The sequence below is a fragment of the Schistocerca americana genome, chromosome 6 (genome assembly GCF_021461395.2).
Source record: "Schistocerca americana isolate TAMUIC-IGC-003095 chromosome 6, iqSchAmer2.1, whole genome shotgun sequence".
NCBI classification, from domain to species: Eukaryota; Metazoa; Arthropoda; class Insecta; order Orthoptera; family Acrididae; genus Schistocerca; species Schistocerca americana.
In genome coordinates, this window is record NC_060124.1 from 254,711,296 (window position 1) to 254,730,454 (window position 19,159).

At 39.2% G+C, this 19,159-nt stretch overlaps 1 protein-coding gene across 1 annotated transcript in view; it reads right to left on the reverse strand.

The window, feature by feature from the left end:
- Positions 1-19,159, reverse strand: part of LOC124620078 (putative neural-cadherin 2) — a 63,889-nt gene that overhangs the window by 17,044 nt on the left and 27,686 nt on the right. The window contains exons 6-7 of the mRNA XM_047146745.1: positions 14,204-14,445; positions 13,869-14,069 (exon numbers count right to left, since the gene is read on the reverse strand). Of these exons, the coding sequence (XP_047002701.1) occupies positions 13,869-14,069; positions 14,204-14,445 (443 nt within the window). The remainder of the gene's footprint in view (positions 1-13,868; positions 14,070-14,203; positions 14,446-19,159) is intronic.

Sequence of the window (19,159 nt, forward strand, 5' to 3'; positions counted from 1 at the left end):
AGTTTACTTAAGTTCAACAATGAAACAACAGTAATGTGCTGCACGAATAGCAAAGTTAAACTGCTGACAATGCATCCACCACCCGATCCATTGTGATCATTGCTTTTGGGTGACTCACCTGATTTGAAATACTTTACGCAGAACATTCACAAATATAATTCAGAATATCAAATGACATCTTTTGGAACCAGTGAAGGTACCTACATACCCACTTTCAAAACTCAAAGACAAATATTTCACTGTGTTGGTTCACTTCTACTTGTTTCTGACACTGAGCATAAATTTCTGCAAATCTACTTTATGGGTGACTATGATGCACATGTTGACCAACACTGTGATGCAATTCCAGATACCAAATGTTGCATTATATCCTATTTGCAAAATCGTTTCCACCAATGCATCACAATGACAAAATTATTCAAAACTTTGATTGACAAATTACCAGCGGATAATTATGCAATTCAAATATGAGCTGACAAAACTCCATTTGGTCAGCATGCTGGACACTGTAACACACCTACCATCAATGAAGTTGTGACTGTCACAGTTGGTGAAGAATGTGATACACATGACATAATTCTTCAGTGACGGAATAATACAATTCAACATCTTGCTGACAAACAGTGATCATATAATGCACTGCAGTATCCAATAATTTTTATCTTTCAGTTTATCAAATGAAAATATTATTTTCTTTTTAACTTTCAAACATTTATAAGCGAAATTTTCATTTTTCTTCTCTTTTTCTTTTATTCTTACGGGTGAACAACTCAATAAAACAGCATCAGCAATGAATTATTAGCCATACCACATAATCATATCTCAGAGTGGAACAAATCATATTCTGCAGTGCCATCAACTATTTCATCAATACGTGTGAGACACATGCTAAAGCTGAATCCAAACATTTGTTATATATTCACTTAAATCAAACACCATTGCTTTCAGAAGAATACATTCATTTACAAGATGCAATTGCAAATGATGGAAATGTTTCCACATTGGCAAAATTGTCATACTTCCAGCAACATTCAATGGCAGCACATGGTGTGTACAAGAACATGCACAAGATGCCATGACATGTGTGACTCTGACTTTTTCGTCACATTTACATGCAATCCAGCACAGGACAAGATAAAAGAGCTTCTACAGCCTGATCAGCATCCATCCAAATGACGTTCTTTGACTGCATAAATATTCAAGCAAAAACTCACTGCTGGATGTATGTGACTGAAAAGCAGAAGAGAGGACTTCCATGTGCTCATGTTCTCATGCAGCTCGTATTGATGATATCATTTGTGCAGATATTCCTAATCCCCAAGATGATCCACTGATGTTCAATATTGTGATGAAAAAGATGGTGCATTGGAACCTGTGGAGCTATGATCTACAATCTCCTTACATGGCAGAGAAGAAATGGAAGAAAAAGTATCCCACAGACTTAGTTCATGAAACATATGCACTGGTGATGACAGATATCCACAATGCAGGTGCTGAAAAACAGAAGATGGAGGTCATTCAACAACAATCAGAATGAGAAATGCTGAGTTTGAAACCAACAACAGATGGACTGTGCCATATTCTCCTTGATTAATGAAAACATTTAAAGCTCACATCAATGTCAAATATTGTCATTCCATCAGATCGATCAAATATGTATCCAAACACATCAACAAAGACAGCGATATGGCAGTGGTCAGTATTCATAGACCTGATGTGTGCAATGATGACGTGAGTCAATTTCAAACAGGTCAGTATATCAGCAGTAACAAGACTGCTTGGCGTATTTTGAGTTTCCCAATTCACAGTCGCTAGCCCAATGATGCTCATTTCAATGTTCATCTTGAAAATGGACAAAGAGTCTATTTCACAACAAACATTGCATGAAATATTGTTGCTGAACCAGTGCACACAACATTTACAGAATTTTTTGCACTGTGTGAAGAAGATGTATTTGCCAAGACATTATTGTATGCAGAAGTTCCATAGTACTATACATGATATGCTACATCAGAGCTATCAAAAACTGTATTTACACAGTATATCCAAATAATTCCGAGTGTTACTGTCTTGGAATGCTGTTGATTAATGTCAAAAGTCATAGAGTGCCAGATGTACAGAGAAGCTTGCCATAAGGCCTTCATCAACAATAGATAGACTCTCTCTCTCTCTCACACACACACACACACACACACACACACACACACACACACACACGACAGCAGTCTCAGGCAACTGAAACCACACTGAGCAGTAGCAGCAGTACATGATGGGAGTGGCGACTGGGTGGGAGTAAGGAGGAGGCTGGAGTGGGGAGGGGGTGGCACACAGCAAAGTGCTGCATGTTAGACTGAGAGGAGCAGGGGTGAGGTGAGGAGGGAGGAGGGGGGGAGGAGAAAAGTAGCAGAAAAGGAGAGAAATAAAAAGACTGGGTGTAGTAGTGGAATGACAGCTGTGCAGTGCTGGAATGGGACCAGGGAAGGGGCTGGATGGGTGAGGATAGTGACTAATGAAGGTTGAGGCCAGGAGGGTTATGGGAACGTAAGATGTATTGCAGGGAAAGTTCCCACCTGTGCAATTCAGAAAAGCTAGTGTTGTTGGGAAGGATCCATATGGAATAGGCTGCGAAGCAGTCATTGAAATGAAGGATATCATGTTTGGCAGCGTGTTCAGCAACAGGGTGGTTCACTTGTTTCTTGGCCACAGTTTGTCGGTGGCCATTCATGCGTACAGACAGCTTGTTGGTTGTCTTGTCTACATAGAATGCAGTACAGTGGTTGGAGCTTAGCTTGTAGACCACATGACTGGTATCACAGGTAGTCCTGCATTTGATGGGATAGTTGATGTTAGTGACAGGACAGGATTAGTTGGTGGTGGGAGGATGTATGGGATAGGTCTTGCATCTAGGTCTATTACAGGGGTATGAGCCATGAGGTAATGGACTGGGAGCATGGGTTGTGTAGGGATGGACGAGTATATTGTGTAGGTTTGGTGGACAGCGGAATACCACAGTGGGAGGGGGGTGGGGGTGGGGGGAGGATAGTGGGCAGGACATTTCTCATTTCAGGGCACAATGAGAGGTATTTGAAACCCTGGCAGAGAATGTAATTCAGATGCTCCAGTTCTGGGTGGTACTGAGTTACAAGAGGAATGCTTCTCTGTGGCTGAACAATGAGACTTTGGGAGGTGGTGGGAAACTGGAAAGATAAGGTATGGGAAATTTGTGTTTGTACAAGGTTGGGAGGATAATTACGGTCAGTGAAGACTTCAGTGAGACCCTCCGTATATTTTGAGAGGGACTGCTCGTCACTACAGGTGTGATGACCATGGGTGGCTAGGCCATATGGAAAGAACTTCTTGGTATGGAACAGGTGGCAGCTGTCGAATGGAAGTATTGCTGGTGGTTAACAGGTTTCATATGGACAGAGGTACTGATGTAGCCATCGTTAAGGAGGAGGTCAACATGTAGGAAAGTGACTTGTTGTGTTGAGTAGGACCAAATGAAGAAAATGGGGGAGAAGTTGTTGATGTTCTGGAGGAATGTCGATAGGGTGTCCTCACCTTCGATCCAAATAGCAAAGATGTCATCACTGAATCTGAGCCAGGTGAGGAATTTAGGATTCTGGATTTTTATGAAGGATTCCTCTAGATGGCCCATGAATAGGCTGGCATAGGGTGGTGCCATGCGAGTGTTCATAGCTGTCCCTAGATTTGTTTTTAAGTAATGCCTTCAAAGGAGAAGTAATTGTGGGTGAGGATATAATTGGTCATGGCGACCAGGAAGGAGGTTGTTGGTTTGGAATCCATCAAGCATTGGGAAAGGTAATGTTCAAAAGTGGTAAGGCCATGGGCATTATGGATGTTAGCGTACAGGGAGGTAGCATCAATAGTGACGAGCAGGGCACCGTGTGGTACAGGGACAGGAACTGTGAAGAGTCGTTGGAGGAAATGGTTGGTATCTTTTATATAGGAGTGTAGATTCCAGGTAATAGGTTGAAGATGTTGGTCTGCAAGAGCAGAGATTCTCTCAGTGGGGGCACAGTAACTGGTCACAATGGGGCATCCTGGCTGGTTAGGTTTATGGACCTTATGAAGCATGTAGAAGGTAGGAGTGCAGGGAGTGGTGGGGATGAGCAGAGAGATGGACTCTGGGGAGAGGTTCTGGGATGGGGCTAAGGATTTGAGTAGTGACTAGAGATCCTGATGGATTACTGGAATGGGGTCACTGTGGCAAGGTTTGGTAGCTGGCGGAGTCCTTCTGCCAGGTAATCCTTGTGGTTCAAAACAACAGTGGTAGAGCCTCTAATAATATTGTTACATTCCATCCTGGATTTTCCATTGTTTAATGTGAAGCAACATTCACAGCTGCATGTTCCAGCTGTCATCCATAACAAATTTGAACATTGTTCACCATAATTTTCACCACATGTTCATTATCTAACCCAAAACTTTTGTGGGATAAATTCAGAGAGGATGTGAGTGAAGACATTCTGCACCATGTTCATACTATTAGAAATGACAGTTACATCAATTTTTGGACATATGCTTAACCATCAACAACAAAGAACTCATTCATCTTAGCATGATTGCACCAGGATGTTCTGCACTTGACCTTCATGATCATGATTTAGTGAGAGAACAGCAATATAATGCTAATGATCTGCATGCATCTGATGAAGTAAATGAATAAATTTTGCTTGAAGGACAAAAACTGGCCTACAGCACAATTACAAATACCATTTAATACCATTTCAAATGGCAGACGTTCTCTGTTCTTCTTTACTGCACCTGGTGACACTGGAAAAAAGTTGCTTGCTACTGGCTCACATTCGATCTCAAAATGGAATTGCTCTGCCCCTTGCTTCATCAGGTATTACAGCTATATTAGTAGATGGTAGATGAACAGTGCATTCGGTGCTCAAATTGCCATTGGATATGCATTTCTTGGGAGCTCCAAAATGTAATATTTCAAAGGGATCTGATGTGGCTAAAGTTATGAAACTTTGCAAGGTCATTGTCTGGGACAAATCCACAATAGCTCATAAGAAACTGCACTTGATTGAGCTCTTAATGATCTACAGTCAAATGCATAACCATTCTTGTTTTATTATCTGGTGACTTTTAAACAAACTCTTCCAGTGATACCTACATCAACACCAGCTGATGAGCTCAGTGCTTGCCTCAAAGCATTGCATCTTTGGAGACATGTGAAAACTCACAGTAAAGATGAATATGCATGTACATGTGCAATGTGATACCTGAGCAGCCTCATTTTCAAACAGCTATTGCACACTGGTGAAGGAAAAGTACCAGCTGATGCTATCACAACATGTATTTAATTTCCACTGAACTCTTGTGTTCTCATGCCATCCATTGAACAATTCATTCAGAAAGTTTTTTCATAAATTGTTATCAATTATAAAAATCAAAAATGCTTTTTGAACATGCTATTTTGGCAGCAAAAGACACCAGCACCAATGCAATCAATAACACCGTTCAAGAACAAATTGCAGGCAATTCTGTTCCCAAAAAATTGACTGATAGCATCATGAATGCAGATTGTAGATGAAGTTGTCAACTATCCAATTGAATTTTTAAATTTGTTGGATCTTCTTGGTGTGGCACTGCACAAATTGACACTCAAAGTCAGCATGTCAATTATTCTCTTCTGGAACATAAATCCACCCCAATCCTGTAAAGGAACAAGACTCTGTTCTTAATGGAAAGTCAAGTGGAGAAGATGTGTTCAATCCACACATTCACATCCTTCCCACTGAGATGCCATCTAATTTCAAACGACTGCAGTTCCCCATTTGACTTGAATTCTATGACCATCAACAAGGCACAAGGTCAGTCACTTCAAGTGTGTGGACTGAATCCAGAAAATCCATGTTTCTCATATGGCCAGTTGTATGTTGCATGCTAATGTATCAGAAAGCAAGAAATTTAATTGTTTTTGCTGAAGGCAGGAAAACAAAAAATATTGTCTACCCTAAAACACTTCAATAATAAAGTCAACAAAATAAAATGAATATGATCTATAATTCTCCATCATATATAATTTAATTTCAATAAATGTAGTCATTATTGACAGAAAAACAAATATCATTCCCGATCAAACAAGACAGTTCTTCCCAGTTTCAGACAATGTTTCCACAATTGTTTCTTCTATGGCAGCAACGTGCTGGGTACCTACTAGTCTAATAGCAACTTAAATGTTGGGAAGTATATTCTGGTGTTTGTATGGAGTGTAGCCTCGTACAGAAGTGAATAGTGGATGATAAGCAATTCAGACAAGAAGAGAATACAAGCTTCTGAAATGTGGTGCTGCAGAAGATTGCTGGAGATTAGATGGGCAGATCGAGTAACTAATGGGGAGGTATTGAATCACGTATGGAAAAAAGAAGGGTTCGTTGATTAATTAAGGACTCATCAGTTTGCTAATGGAGGTAAGTGTGGCATAAAAATTGTAGAGGGAGACCAAGGGATGAATAGAGTAAACAAATTTGAATGGATATCGATTGCAGTAGACATCTGGAGATGAAGAGGTTGCAACAGGATTGAGTAGCACGGAGAGCTGCCATCAAACCAGTCTTCAGGTTGAAGATGACAATGACAGCAACAAGTGGCCTGATGAATTTTGTAATTTCCTTAGGGGTTGTATTTCTGAAACTAATGACTGCCGGTAATGGATGCAGTGTGTGCACAAGTAATCTAATGCAACTGTATTTGGTTGTTTATTATTAGATGCACTGGTTTACTCCCACTGTGAGGAAGAAATCATTGAATTTGGTGGCCAGTGAGTGGAAAGAGTCATCACATTTGCCAGGGCTATTTTCTGATTGATTGATTGATTTATTGAGCACCCGTTTTACCATGTACAATGATATGGGATTTGTCATATGTTACATACAGAAAAAATATGAATAACAACATATTATGTAAAAAAATATCAGTGAACAATCTGAATTAAATATATGGGCAAAAACAATTATAGCTTACATGATATAAATTTGTAACAATATAGGACACAAATAAGTTACATATATTCTGTGTATAATGGACAGCAACAAGAAACAATGATTATAGCACTCTATATTGACAAATTAATTAATTTTTGTGTGTACATAAAAGAGTCTACCCCACGACACAAGTTTGTATATGAGTGACTTATAAGATAGGTGAAGGCATGCTATATTTCTGAAGAATTCATGTATTCACTAATACTGTAAAAGCTATTACTAATTAACATTCTTTTGAGTTCACTTTTAAAACTGCTCAGCTTCTGAATCTTTTTAATTTTTAAGGGAAGAGCACTATAGAGAATTTTCGGGTGGTATATTGCATTCTTGTTGTACTGGGCTTTCTCATGCACTTCTCTGTGAAAGTCATTACTCTGTCTTGTTGTATAGTCATGGAACTCACTGTTTAAAGAAGAAAACTGGGGGTGACACTTCAGAAAGCATATACTTTTATAGATGTAAATGGATGGAAGAGTCATGATTTTATATTCCTTGAAAAATTCCCTGCATGGATCTCTAGGTGCAGCTCCTTTTATGATCCTTATCGCTCATTTTTGAATAATGAAAGAGGGTTTTGCCTCACTTGAATTGCCCCAAAATATGACACCATATCGTAAAAGACTATGCATAAATGCATAATATGTACACAGTACTGTTTGATCACTGCAGCAATTTTTGAGCATTCTAAATACATAGCAACATTTACTTAATTTTTAATTGAGCACATCTATATGCTTGTCCCACTTTAGATGCTCATCTAACCAAATTCCGAAGAATTTTGTATTTGGTGTTTGTAGTATATTCTGTTGGCCTAGCTTCACAGTTATATTGGGCTTCACATTATTTGAAACATGTCTGTAATTCATCTATAATGTTTTTTTCTAATTCACAAATAAACTGTTGTCCCTGAACCATTCAACTGTTGTTGTTGTTTCAATTTTCCTGTTAAGGTCAGTCTCATTCTGAGCTTTAATAAAGAGACTTGTATCATCAGCAAAAAGTACACAATCAGCTTGTGTCAAATAGTTTGGCAAGTCATTTATAAAGATCAAGAACAACAGGGGTCCCAACACCGAACCTTGGAGCACCCCATAACTAACTTCCTTATAACCAGAAAAGTATGACTTTCCATCATGAACTATTTCTACTTTCTGGCATCTGCCAGATAAGTATGACTTAAACCATGCATGAGCAGTACCACGGACTCCATAGCAACTAAGTTTTTCGAGCAGTAGTTTACGATCAATAACGTCAAAGGCCTTTGATAAATCTAAAAAGACCCCACAATTTACTTCGTTATTATCAATGGAATTTAGGACAAGTTTTAGAAAGTTGTATATAGCTGTTTCAGTTGATCTGTTCTTTCAAAAGCCATTTTGTTCATTGACCAATATTCCACTTATTTTTACGAAAGTAGACAGTCTTCCATACATTACTCTTTCTATAATTTTTGAAAAACAAGATAACATTGACAAAGGCCTGTAGTTTTTTACATCATAACGATCCCCATTTTTGTATAATGGTTTTATAATCGACTGTTTCAGCTTTCTAGGGAAAGTGCCAGTACTGAAAGATGCATTAATTATATCTACAAGATGAGGAGTAATATATCTGCTGTGTTTCTACATCTACATCTACATCTATACTCCGCGAGCCACCTTACGGTGTGTGGCGGAGGGTACTTATTGTACCACTATCTGATCCCCCCTTCCCTGTTCCATTCACGAATTGTGCGTGGGAAGAACGACTGCTTGCAAGTCTCCGTATTTGCTCTAATTTCTCGGATCTTTTCGTTGTGATCATTACGCGAGATATATGTGGGCGGTAGTAATATGTTGCCCATCTCTTCCCGGAATGTGCTCTCTCGTAATTTCGATAATAAACCTCTCCGTATTGCGTAACGCCTTTCTTGAAGTGTCCGCCACTGGAGCTTGTTCAGCATCTCCGTAACGCTCTTGCGCTGACTAAATGTCCCCATGACGAATCGCGCTGCTTTTCGCTGGATCATGTCTATCTCTTCTATTAATCCAACCTGGTAAGGGTCCCATACTGATGAGCAATACTCAAGAATCGGACGAACAAGCGTTTTGTAAGCTACTTCTTTCGTCGATGAGTCACATTTTCTTAGAATTCTTCCTATGAATCTCAACCTGGCGCCTGCTTTTCCCACTATTTGTTTTATGTGATCATTCCACTTCAGATCGCTCCGGATAGTAACTCCTAAGTATTTTACGGTCGTTACCGCTTCCAATGATTTACCACCTATGGCATAATCGTACTGGAATGGCTTTCTGCCCCTATGTATGCGCATTATATTACATTTATCTACGTTTAGGGAAAGCTGCCAGCTGTCGCACCATGCATTAATCCTCTGCAGGTCCTCCTGTAGTACGTACGAGTCTTCTGATGTTGCTACTTTCTTGTAGACAACCGTGTCTTCTGCAAATAGCCTCACGGAGCTACCGATGTTGTCAACTAAGTCATTTATGTATATTGTAAACAATAAAGGTCCTATCACGCTTCCCTGCGGTACTCCCGAAATTACCTCTACATCTGCAGATTTTGAACCGTTAAGAATGACATGTTGTGTTCTTTCTTCTAGGAAATCCTGAATCCAATCACAAACCTGGTCCGATATTCCGTAAGCTCGTATTTTTTTCACTAAACGTAAGTGCGGAACCGTATCAAATGCCTTCCTGAAGTCCAGGAATACGGCATCCATCTGCTCGCCAGTGTCTACGGCACTGTGAATTTCTTGGGCAAATAGGGCGAGGCCACAGGATAATTTATTTTTTAGTTTGCTCATGGCATTCTCTACCTCATGTACTGTTACAGGATACAAAAACATAGTTTTGGGATTCAATGTGATGTTATGACTGATGTCTGTACTACTTTGGGTTCGTATGAGGTTTTGAACTACACTTGTAAAATGACAGTTGAATATATTGGCAATATGTAATGGATCATTTATAGTTTTGTCCTCAGTTTTAATAACAATGTTGTTTCTTACTTTGCTTCTTCCTAAGTTGCTATTGATCACTTTCCAAACTGATTTCATTTTCTTGTTGCCATTATTTCTACTGATATATGAATCATTATTTAACTTTTCTGCTGCAGTAATTACTTTCTTGTATAATTTCCTATAACACTTAACACGTTGTTTCAAAGCAGGCTTTTGCCTTGCTGATTTACTTAAGATTCTGAGTTGCTCTCCAGATTTTCTTATGCCCTGTGTTATCCATGTGTTAATTTTACCTTTTACTTTCATTTTCTTAAGGGGAAAAGCAATTTCAAAGTTATGTTTGTAATCAGCTAGAAATGACTCAAACTTCATGTGTATACTATCATGTTTATCTAGATCCCAACTTGTATTTTTCAACAAGGAATTAAAAATCCTAATGTTGTCCTCGTTAATACATCTCCTGTGGATGTGTTTCTCACTTGGCCTAGAGTTTTTACAGAGTGCATTATTTATACTAAGTTTTAGTGCTTTATGATCAGAGAATCCAGTGTCAATCACTTCTACAACATTGTCTAATTTAAGTCAAGAAGTATTTGGTCTATTATTGTTTCAGAGTTCTTTCCATGTCTAGTGTATTCAGATAGTTGGTGCTAAATTATGCGAGCAAAAGACATTGGTCAGTTTTGTAACATTTAAACAGTTGATTTTAAAGTTGACATTGAAATCTCCAAGTACAATAATGCTTTTTGCAGGGTCAATTACTTTTGCATTACTGGTTTTGTTTGTTTCTCATTTAATAATGTTCCAAATAATTTTTAAATTACTTTTGGAAAGTTTTATTAATTGAACATAGTGCATGAGTGTTGCTCTTTTAATAACAGAGTGTAGTATTCAGCAATAATGATGGTAATGGTGTTTCAAATCATGCCAACTGCATGTTATCTGACTTACGTAGAGCTCTCTCTACCTAGCATAAGATGATTTACTTCCACTATCCTTGATTCTGTTCATTTTGCTCTTATTTGTTTTACGGTAAAACAAGACTCAAAGTGATGTAAGAGATAAATTTTCAATATACACTGTCTGCTTTATAGATTTCTTTTCACCGTTCTTCCTGTTGTTTCTCTCTAAACCTGGTGATCAAGCCATTGCTTGTGAGCCTATGAGGCAATACTATTTTTCTATAATTTGTTAAGTAAATTTTATTGTTAACATTTGACCATAATGTTCAAGTAAGTCAAAAAACTGTTCAACACAATTATTCATTAAGTGGCTGGGACATAATTCAATTTTTTGCATACATAGCCAGACCTCCTTTCATTTTATTGGCTCTATAGTAGCATGATATTTGCTTGTACCCATCAAGATGAATCTGTTCAATTTCAGTGATTTCCATGTGATATTCTGATATGCACAATAAGTCTGCTGAAATTTGATCTACTGTTTATTTTCCTGAATTGATAAGAGAAGTTCACCTTTTTTATTTATAAGGCATCTGATATTTTGATGGAAGACTCTATATGCATTTTCTTCAATATCCTTGGCTTTGTCTAAGCTGCAGTGCTTTGTTGTACTAATAGCTGTATCAACTGTAAGAATATGTATTCTGCAGCTCTGTCTTCTGGAGGAACTTACTAGAAAAAAAGGCCTTGTGAGCACACTGGAAATCACTGGAATGGAATGAATACTTTTATGGTCACACTAGATGCTTCTGGCAATTAGCCATGTAAGTAACCTTTTACCAGAAGCATTCAGATGCTGAGAATGACATATATGACATGATCGATTCACACCCATGTGTGAACATCCCTCTCCTGTGAGTGATTTCCCAAGATCTACATCAACACATTCCTTAGAACACTTTATCCAGGACTTATCATATCACCCAAAGAATAATACCATATTCCCACCAGAGTGAAGAGCATTCCCTGCAATTAGCCCGGTGCCATCCTCAGTTTGTATAATCGTGGTTACATTGCAAACTGTTACCTGCTCTCTCTATTGTTATTACATTCTTTTTCCAAGATTCTCCCCAAAGTGCCTAGCTCACAGATGACACCACTGAGCCCTGCACTTTGTTTAAAAAAATTAATTACTTCCCAACAAATTGTAAACCCATTGTAACATTCCTAGGAGCCTACACAGGCTGAACACTACTGAGCAGTAAGACATTTTTGGTCATCTACGAATTTTTCTTCCCACGCTTCACTTGTACATTATGCCCTATACTGTCAAACTGCATCAAAACTTCTTGGGATGTACGGATGCTTTTGTGGAGAGACTGAAACATAGATAGGCACAACAAAAAGATTCTCAGAAAGTGAGCTTCCAGCCAATCTGGCTTCAGCAGCCAGAGACTGTGTTCATACATGTGTGAGTTGAGAGAGTATGTGTGTGCAGGTTCTCATTTTTGATGAAGGCCTTGTTGGCTGAAAGCTCACTTTCTGACAGGCTTTTTGTTGGCCTATCTGTAACTCACCTTCTCTGCTGTATGGTAAGTAGCAGCTACCCTTTTCATAATATTGTTGAAATTATTTATGAAATATTGCATTCAGTCAATCAGTAATCTAATGTGTTGTGTGGTGAAGATTTTGTAATGGGTGCAAATGTTTACTGCCATAGAAATGAGGTTAGGTTAGACCACAACCACTACACAATCAGCATAAATCGTAATAACTTTCTACTACATAGTATGCAAGTAATAGCTTTGGGAAATACTGCAATTACACAAAACTAATATCTACATAAAGTTACTAATATTTTTGTAAAACTAGATGATATAACTTAACTTTGACATACAATGGGGTTGAGATACATTATCCCACTATAGTACATATTATCTTATACACTGAAGAGCCAAAGAAACTGGTACACCTGCCTGATATCATGCAGGGCCCCTGTAAGCAAGCAGAAGTGCCACAACATGATGTGGAATGGGCTAGACTAATGTCTGAAGTAGTGCTGTAGGGAACTGACACCATGAATCCTGCAGGGCTCTCAATAAATCCATAAGAGTATGAGAGGTGGAGATCTCTTCTGAACAGTGTGTTGCAAGGCATCCCAGATATGCTCAGTAATGTTGATGTCTGGGGAGTTTGGTGGCCAGTGGAAGTGTTTAAATTCAAGAGTGTTCCTGGAGCCACTCTGTAGCAATTCTGGATTTGTGTGGCATTGCATTGTCCAGCTGGAATTGCCCAAGTCCTTTGGAATGCACAATGGACATGAATGGATGAAGTTGATCAGACAGGATGTTTATGTACATGCCAACTGTCAGAGTCATATCTAGATGTATCAGGGGTCCCATATCACTCTACAACTTCATATGCTCCACACCATCACAGAGCCTCCACCAGCTTGAACAGACCCTGCTGACATGCATGGACCATGGATTCATGAGGTTGTCTCCATACCCGTACTTGTCCATTCGCTTGATACAATTTGAAATGAGACTTGTCTGAATGGGGCAACATGTTTCCAGTTATCAACAGTCCAATTTCAGTGTTGACGGGTATGGGCGAGGCATAAAGCTTTTTGTCGTTTAGTTATCGAGGGTACACGAGTGGGTCTGCGGCTCTGAAAGCCCATATCAATGATGTTTCCTTGAATGGTTCACACACTGACACTTGTTGACGGCCCAGCATTGGTCACTGCAGCACCATATTCTGACTGCTTACATATCTCTGTATTTGAATACACATGCTGATACCAGTTTCTTTTGTGCTTCAGTGTAAAAACAAGCGTGTTAAAAATAAACTATTCATTTCAGGCAAACAGCAGGTTTAATCTTCTTTACTAATAACAGTAAATGTAGTTTCTATCTATTAATACATAGTAGCTATTTTAGTTAAGGTTGGAGCACAAAAACAAAGAATTTTGATATTTACGCTTCATTTCCACTGTCTCAACTACTGCCAATGTTGGTACTGGAACTTTACGGGGTTTAACATCAGATGCTGTCATGTCATCCTCACCACCTCCTTCATCATCATAAATAATGATATTTTCACGAATGTCTTCTTTTGGTCCTGGGACTTTACACTTCCTTGCTTGTTTCCATTTGCATACCACAAGAAATACCACTAAAGCTGAAAAAATATTGGTTAATTATTTGCTCAGGAGACAAAGCCTCAGTAAATTCAGTATCAGAAATCACAGTCAGATGAAGTTAAAGACAACATAAGATAGTTTCCATAACTGTTTATTAATCAAAGTAGCTTACCAAGAACACTTATGAAGGATGTTACAACTACTAGCAGAGCACCAAAGCTAAGTTTCACAGACTGTTCTTGAACCATGTGCTCACACTGTTGACCCCAAAAATCCTTGGGGCATACACACTGGTAACTGCTGTAGGGGTACTGACTGACGCATGTTCCACCATTCAGACATGACTCTTCATAACAGTCATTTTTCTCAATACAGATGCCTTCATCAGCATCAAATACTTTGTTGGAGCCACAACTGAAAAGATTGTCAGCATTACAAGTGCTTCTTACACCACAGTTAGACATGAAGCACCAATGGTACTGAAAAATATTTGCTAAAAATAATGAAACAGCTTTAACCCAAAAAATGTGATGACTACACATCTTCATCAACTTTTACATACACCATACTTATATATGGTTCTGCTTTTCTGGGGTCTGCATTACCTACCTTTCCTTTTAATTTTCCTAACCTATCCTTCTCTACTCCCTGAGGAAGAAACTGTTTGTTCTAAAAGCTAAGGGATGTATCACTATTGCTTTTAAGTTTGCGTTGGCAGGATAACCTATTCAGGATATGGTGGACAACTTGACCAATTTTCATTGGAAGATATAAAGATATGGAAAGAATTTGAATTTGTTTTTATGAACACCATATAACAAAGATATGGAAAATCATAATGCATATTTAGGAAGATGTAATATGGATAGAGGAGGATTTGTTGCATATTAAAAATATAAGTTCAAAAAATGATATGAGAAATTCCTGAGTGGAGTGCAAGTAATGGATGGAGGAAGAGTAACCACACACTGTTGTTGTTGTGGTCTTCAGTCCTGAGACTGGTTTGATGCAGCTCTCCATGCTACTCTATCCTGTGCAAGCTTCTTCATCTCCCAGTACCTACTGCAGCCTACATCCTTCTGATTCTGCTTAGTGTATTCATCTCTTGGTCTTCCTCTACGATTTTTACCCTCCACACTACCTTCCGATACTAAATTGGTGATCCCTTGATGTCTCAGAACATGTCCTACCAACCGATCCTTTCTTCTAGTCAAGTTGTGCCACAAGCTCCTCTTCTCCCCAATTCTATTCAATATCTCCTCATTAGTTATGTGATCAAACTATCTAATCTTCAGCATTATTTTGTAGCACCACATTTCGAAAGCTTCTATTCTCTTCTTGTCTAAACTATTTTTCGTCTATGTTTCACATCCATACATAGCTACACTCAATACAAATACTTTAAGAAATGACTTCCTGACATTTAAATCTGTACTCGATGTTAACAAATTTTTCTTCTTCAGAAACGCTTTCCTTGCCATTGCCAGTCTACACTTTATATCCTCTCTACTTTGACCATCATCAGTTATTTTGCTCCCCAAATAGCAAAACTCCTTTACTGCTTTAAGTGTCTCATTTCCTAATCTAATTCCCTCAGCATCACCCGACTTAATGCAACTACATTCCATTATCCTTGTTTTCCTTTTGTTGATGTTCATCTTATACCCTCCTCTCAAGACACTGTCCAATCCGTTCAACTGATCTTCCAAGTCCTTTGCTGTCTCTGACAGAATTACAATGTGATCGGCGAACCTCAAAGTTTTTATTTCTTCTCCATGGATTTTTAATACCTACTCCAAACTTTTCTCTTGTTACCATTATTGCTTGCTCAATATACAGATTGAATAACATCGGGGATAGGCTACAACCCTGTCTCACTCCTTTCCCAACCACTGCTTCCCTTTCATACCCCTCGACTCTTATAACTGCCATCTGGTTTCTGTACAGATTGTAAATAGCCTTTCGCTCTCTGTATTTTACCCCTGCCACCTTCAGAATCTGAAAGAGAGTATTCCAGTCAACATTGTCAAAAGCTTTCTCTAAGTCTACAAATGCTCGAAACATAGGTTTGACTTTCCTTAATCTTTCTTATAAGATAAGTTGTAGGGTCAGTATTGCCTCACGTGTTCCAACATTTCTACGGAATCCAAACTGATCTTCCCCGAGGTTGGCTTCTATCAGTTTTTCCATTCGTTTGTAAAGAATTCGCATTAGTATTTTGCAGCTGTGGCTTATTAAACGGATAGTTCGGTAATTTTCACATCTGTCAACACCTCCTTTCTTTGCGATTGGGATTATTATATTCTTCTTGAAGTCTGAGGGTATTTCGCCTGTCTCATACATCTTGCTCACCAGATGGTAGAGTTTTGTCAGGAATGGCTCTCCCAAGGCTGTCAGTAGTTCCAATGGAATGTTGTCTACTCTGGGGGCCTTGTTTCGACTCAGGTCTTTCAGTGCTCTGTCAAACTCTTCGCGCAATGTCATATCTCCCATTTCATCTTCATCTACATCCTCTTCCATTTCCATAATATTGTCCTCAAGTACATCACCCTTGTATAGGCCCTCTATATACTCCTTCCACCTTTCTGCTTTCCCTTCTTTGCTTAGAACTGGGTTTCCATCAGAGCTCTTGATATTCATGCAAGTGGTTCTCCTTTCTCCAAAGGTCTCTTTAATTTTCCTGTAGGCAGTATCTATCTTACCCCTAGTGAGATAAGCCTCTACATCCTTACATTTGTCCTCTAGCCATCCCTGCTTAGCCATTTTGCACTTCCAGTCGATATCATTTTTGAGACGTTTGTATTCCTTTTTGCCTGCTTCATTTACTGCATTTTTATATTTTCTCCTTTCATCAATTAAAATCAATATTTCTTCTGTTACCCAAGGGTTTCTACTAGCCGTCGTCTTTTTACCTATTTGATCCTCTGCTGCCTTCACTATTTCATCCCTCAAAGCTACCCATTCTTCTTCTACTGTATTTGTTTCCCCCATTCTTGTCAATTGTTCCCTTATACTCTCCCTGAAACTCTGCACAACCTCTGGTTTAGTCAGTTTATTCAGGTCCCATCTCCTTAAATTCCCACCTTTTTGCAGTTTCTTCAGTTTTAATCTACAGGTCATGACCAATAGATTGTGGTCAGAGTCCACATCTGCCCCTGGAAATGTCTTACAATTTACACCCTGGTTCCTAAATCTCTGTCTAACCATTATACAATCTATCTGATACCTTTTAGTATCTCTAGGGTTCTTCCATGTATGCAACCTTCTGTTATGATTCTTAAACCAAGTATTAGCTATGATTAAGTTATTGTCTGCACAGAATTCTACCAGGCGGCTTCCTCTTTCATTTCTTCCCCTCAATCCATATTCACCTACTATGTTTCCTTCTCTCCCTTTTCTTACTGACGAATTCCAGTCACCCATGACTATTCAATTTTCGTCTCCCTTCACTACCTGAATAATTTCTTTTATCTCATCATACATTTCATCAATTTCTTTGTCATCTGCAGAGCTAATTGGTATATAAACTTGTACTACTGTAGTAGGTGTGGGCTTCGTGTCTATCTTGGCCACAATAATGCGTTCACTATGCTGTTTGTAGTAGCTTACCCGTACACCCATTTTTTATTCATTATTAAACCCACTCCTGAATTACCCCTATTTGATTTTGTATTTATAACCCTGTATTCAAGTGACCAGAAGTCTTGTTCCTCCTGCCACTGAACTTCACTAATTCCCACTCTATCTAACTTTAACCTATCCATTTCCCTTTTTAAATTTTCTAACCTACCTGCCCAATTAAGTGATCTGACATTCCACGCTCCGATCCGTAGAATGCCAGTTTTCTTTCTCCTGATAACGACGCCTTCCTGAGTAGTCCCCGCCCGGAGATCCGAATGGGGGACTATTTTACCTCTGGAATATTTTACCCAAGAGGACGCCATCATCATTTAATTATACACTAAAGCTGCATGCCCTCAGGAAAAATTACGGCTGTAGTTTCCCCTTGCTTTCAGCCGTTCACAGTACCAGAACAGGAAGGCCATTTTGCTTAATGTTACAAGGCCAGATCAGTCAATCATCCAGACTGTTGCCGCTGCAACTACTGAAAAGGCTGCTGCCCCTCTTCAGGAACCACACGTTTGTCTGGCCCCTCAACAGATACCCCTCCGTTGTGGTTGCACCTACGGTATGGCTATCTGTATCGTTGAGGCACACAAGCCTCCCCACCAACGGCAAGGTCCATGGTTCATGGGGGGGACCACACACTGTATAGTTTAAGTATTAAATGGTTAAAACTAATGTAAACAAGACTGAAAATATTGCTGAGCTTTCAGACAATGCCCTCCATAAGAGCTAACAAAAAGCACATAGCCATGTGCATATTCACATTGCTACATTGTCCCAGCTGACTACAGTCTCAGTGCAGCAACAAACTCAGATGCAGCATGGGGACAGTGTAGTTAGCCAGGACAATGAAGCCATGTATGTCTTTGTGTGTTTTTAGAAAGACATTGTCCAAATTGTAATTTGCATATGTTAATATTCATTGCTGGATGGTGGCCATATGTGCAGGAGATTGTGTGTCTGGCAAGTCAGTGAGGAAGTGGAAAGTCCATTTTTGTCAAGGCCAGGAGTGTTTTAGTGATGACCCGAGACCAAGCCAGGCAAACTCTGTGATCATGGCTGAATTCATCAACAAGGTGAATGATCTCATGAGAAGTGATCAACATTTCACAATGCGAATGTTGGCAGTGATGGTGTGGGCCATTGTTGGAACAGTGTGGGCAACTGTACATGTTGGGTGACTAGAAGGTGTGCATGCAGTGGTTTCTGAAGTTGTTCAGTGAACCACGAAAGGAACTTTGTGTGGGTCTAGCACTGAAACACCTGTTTCAGTGTCATAAAGACCCTGCTTTCCTAGAGTGGCTCATCACTGGTGACAAGAGCTGATGCCATCACTTAGTGCCAGAAACAAAGCAGGACGGCCTGCATTAAAAATTTCATAGCTGTACCCTCAGCAGACAAGGTGATGCTCACTGTTTTTTTCAATGTCTGGGTACCAAGACTTATTGAATTCCACAAGCATGGCAAAACCATTCACAGTGACATGTACTGTGAGACACTT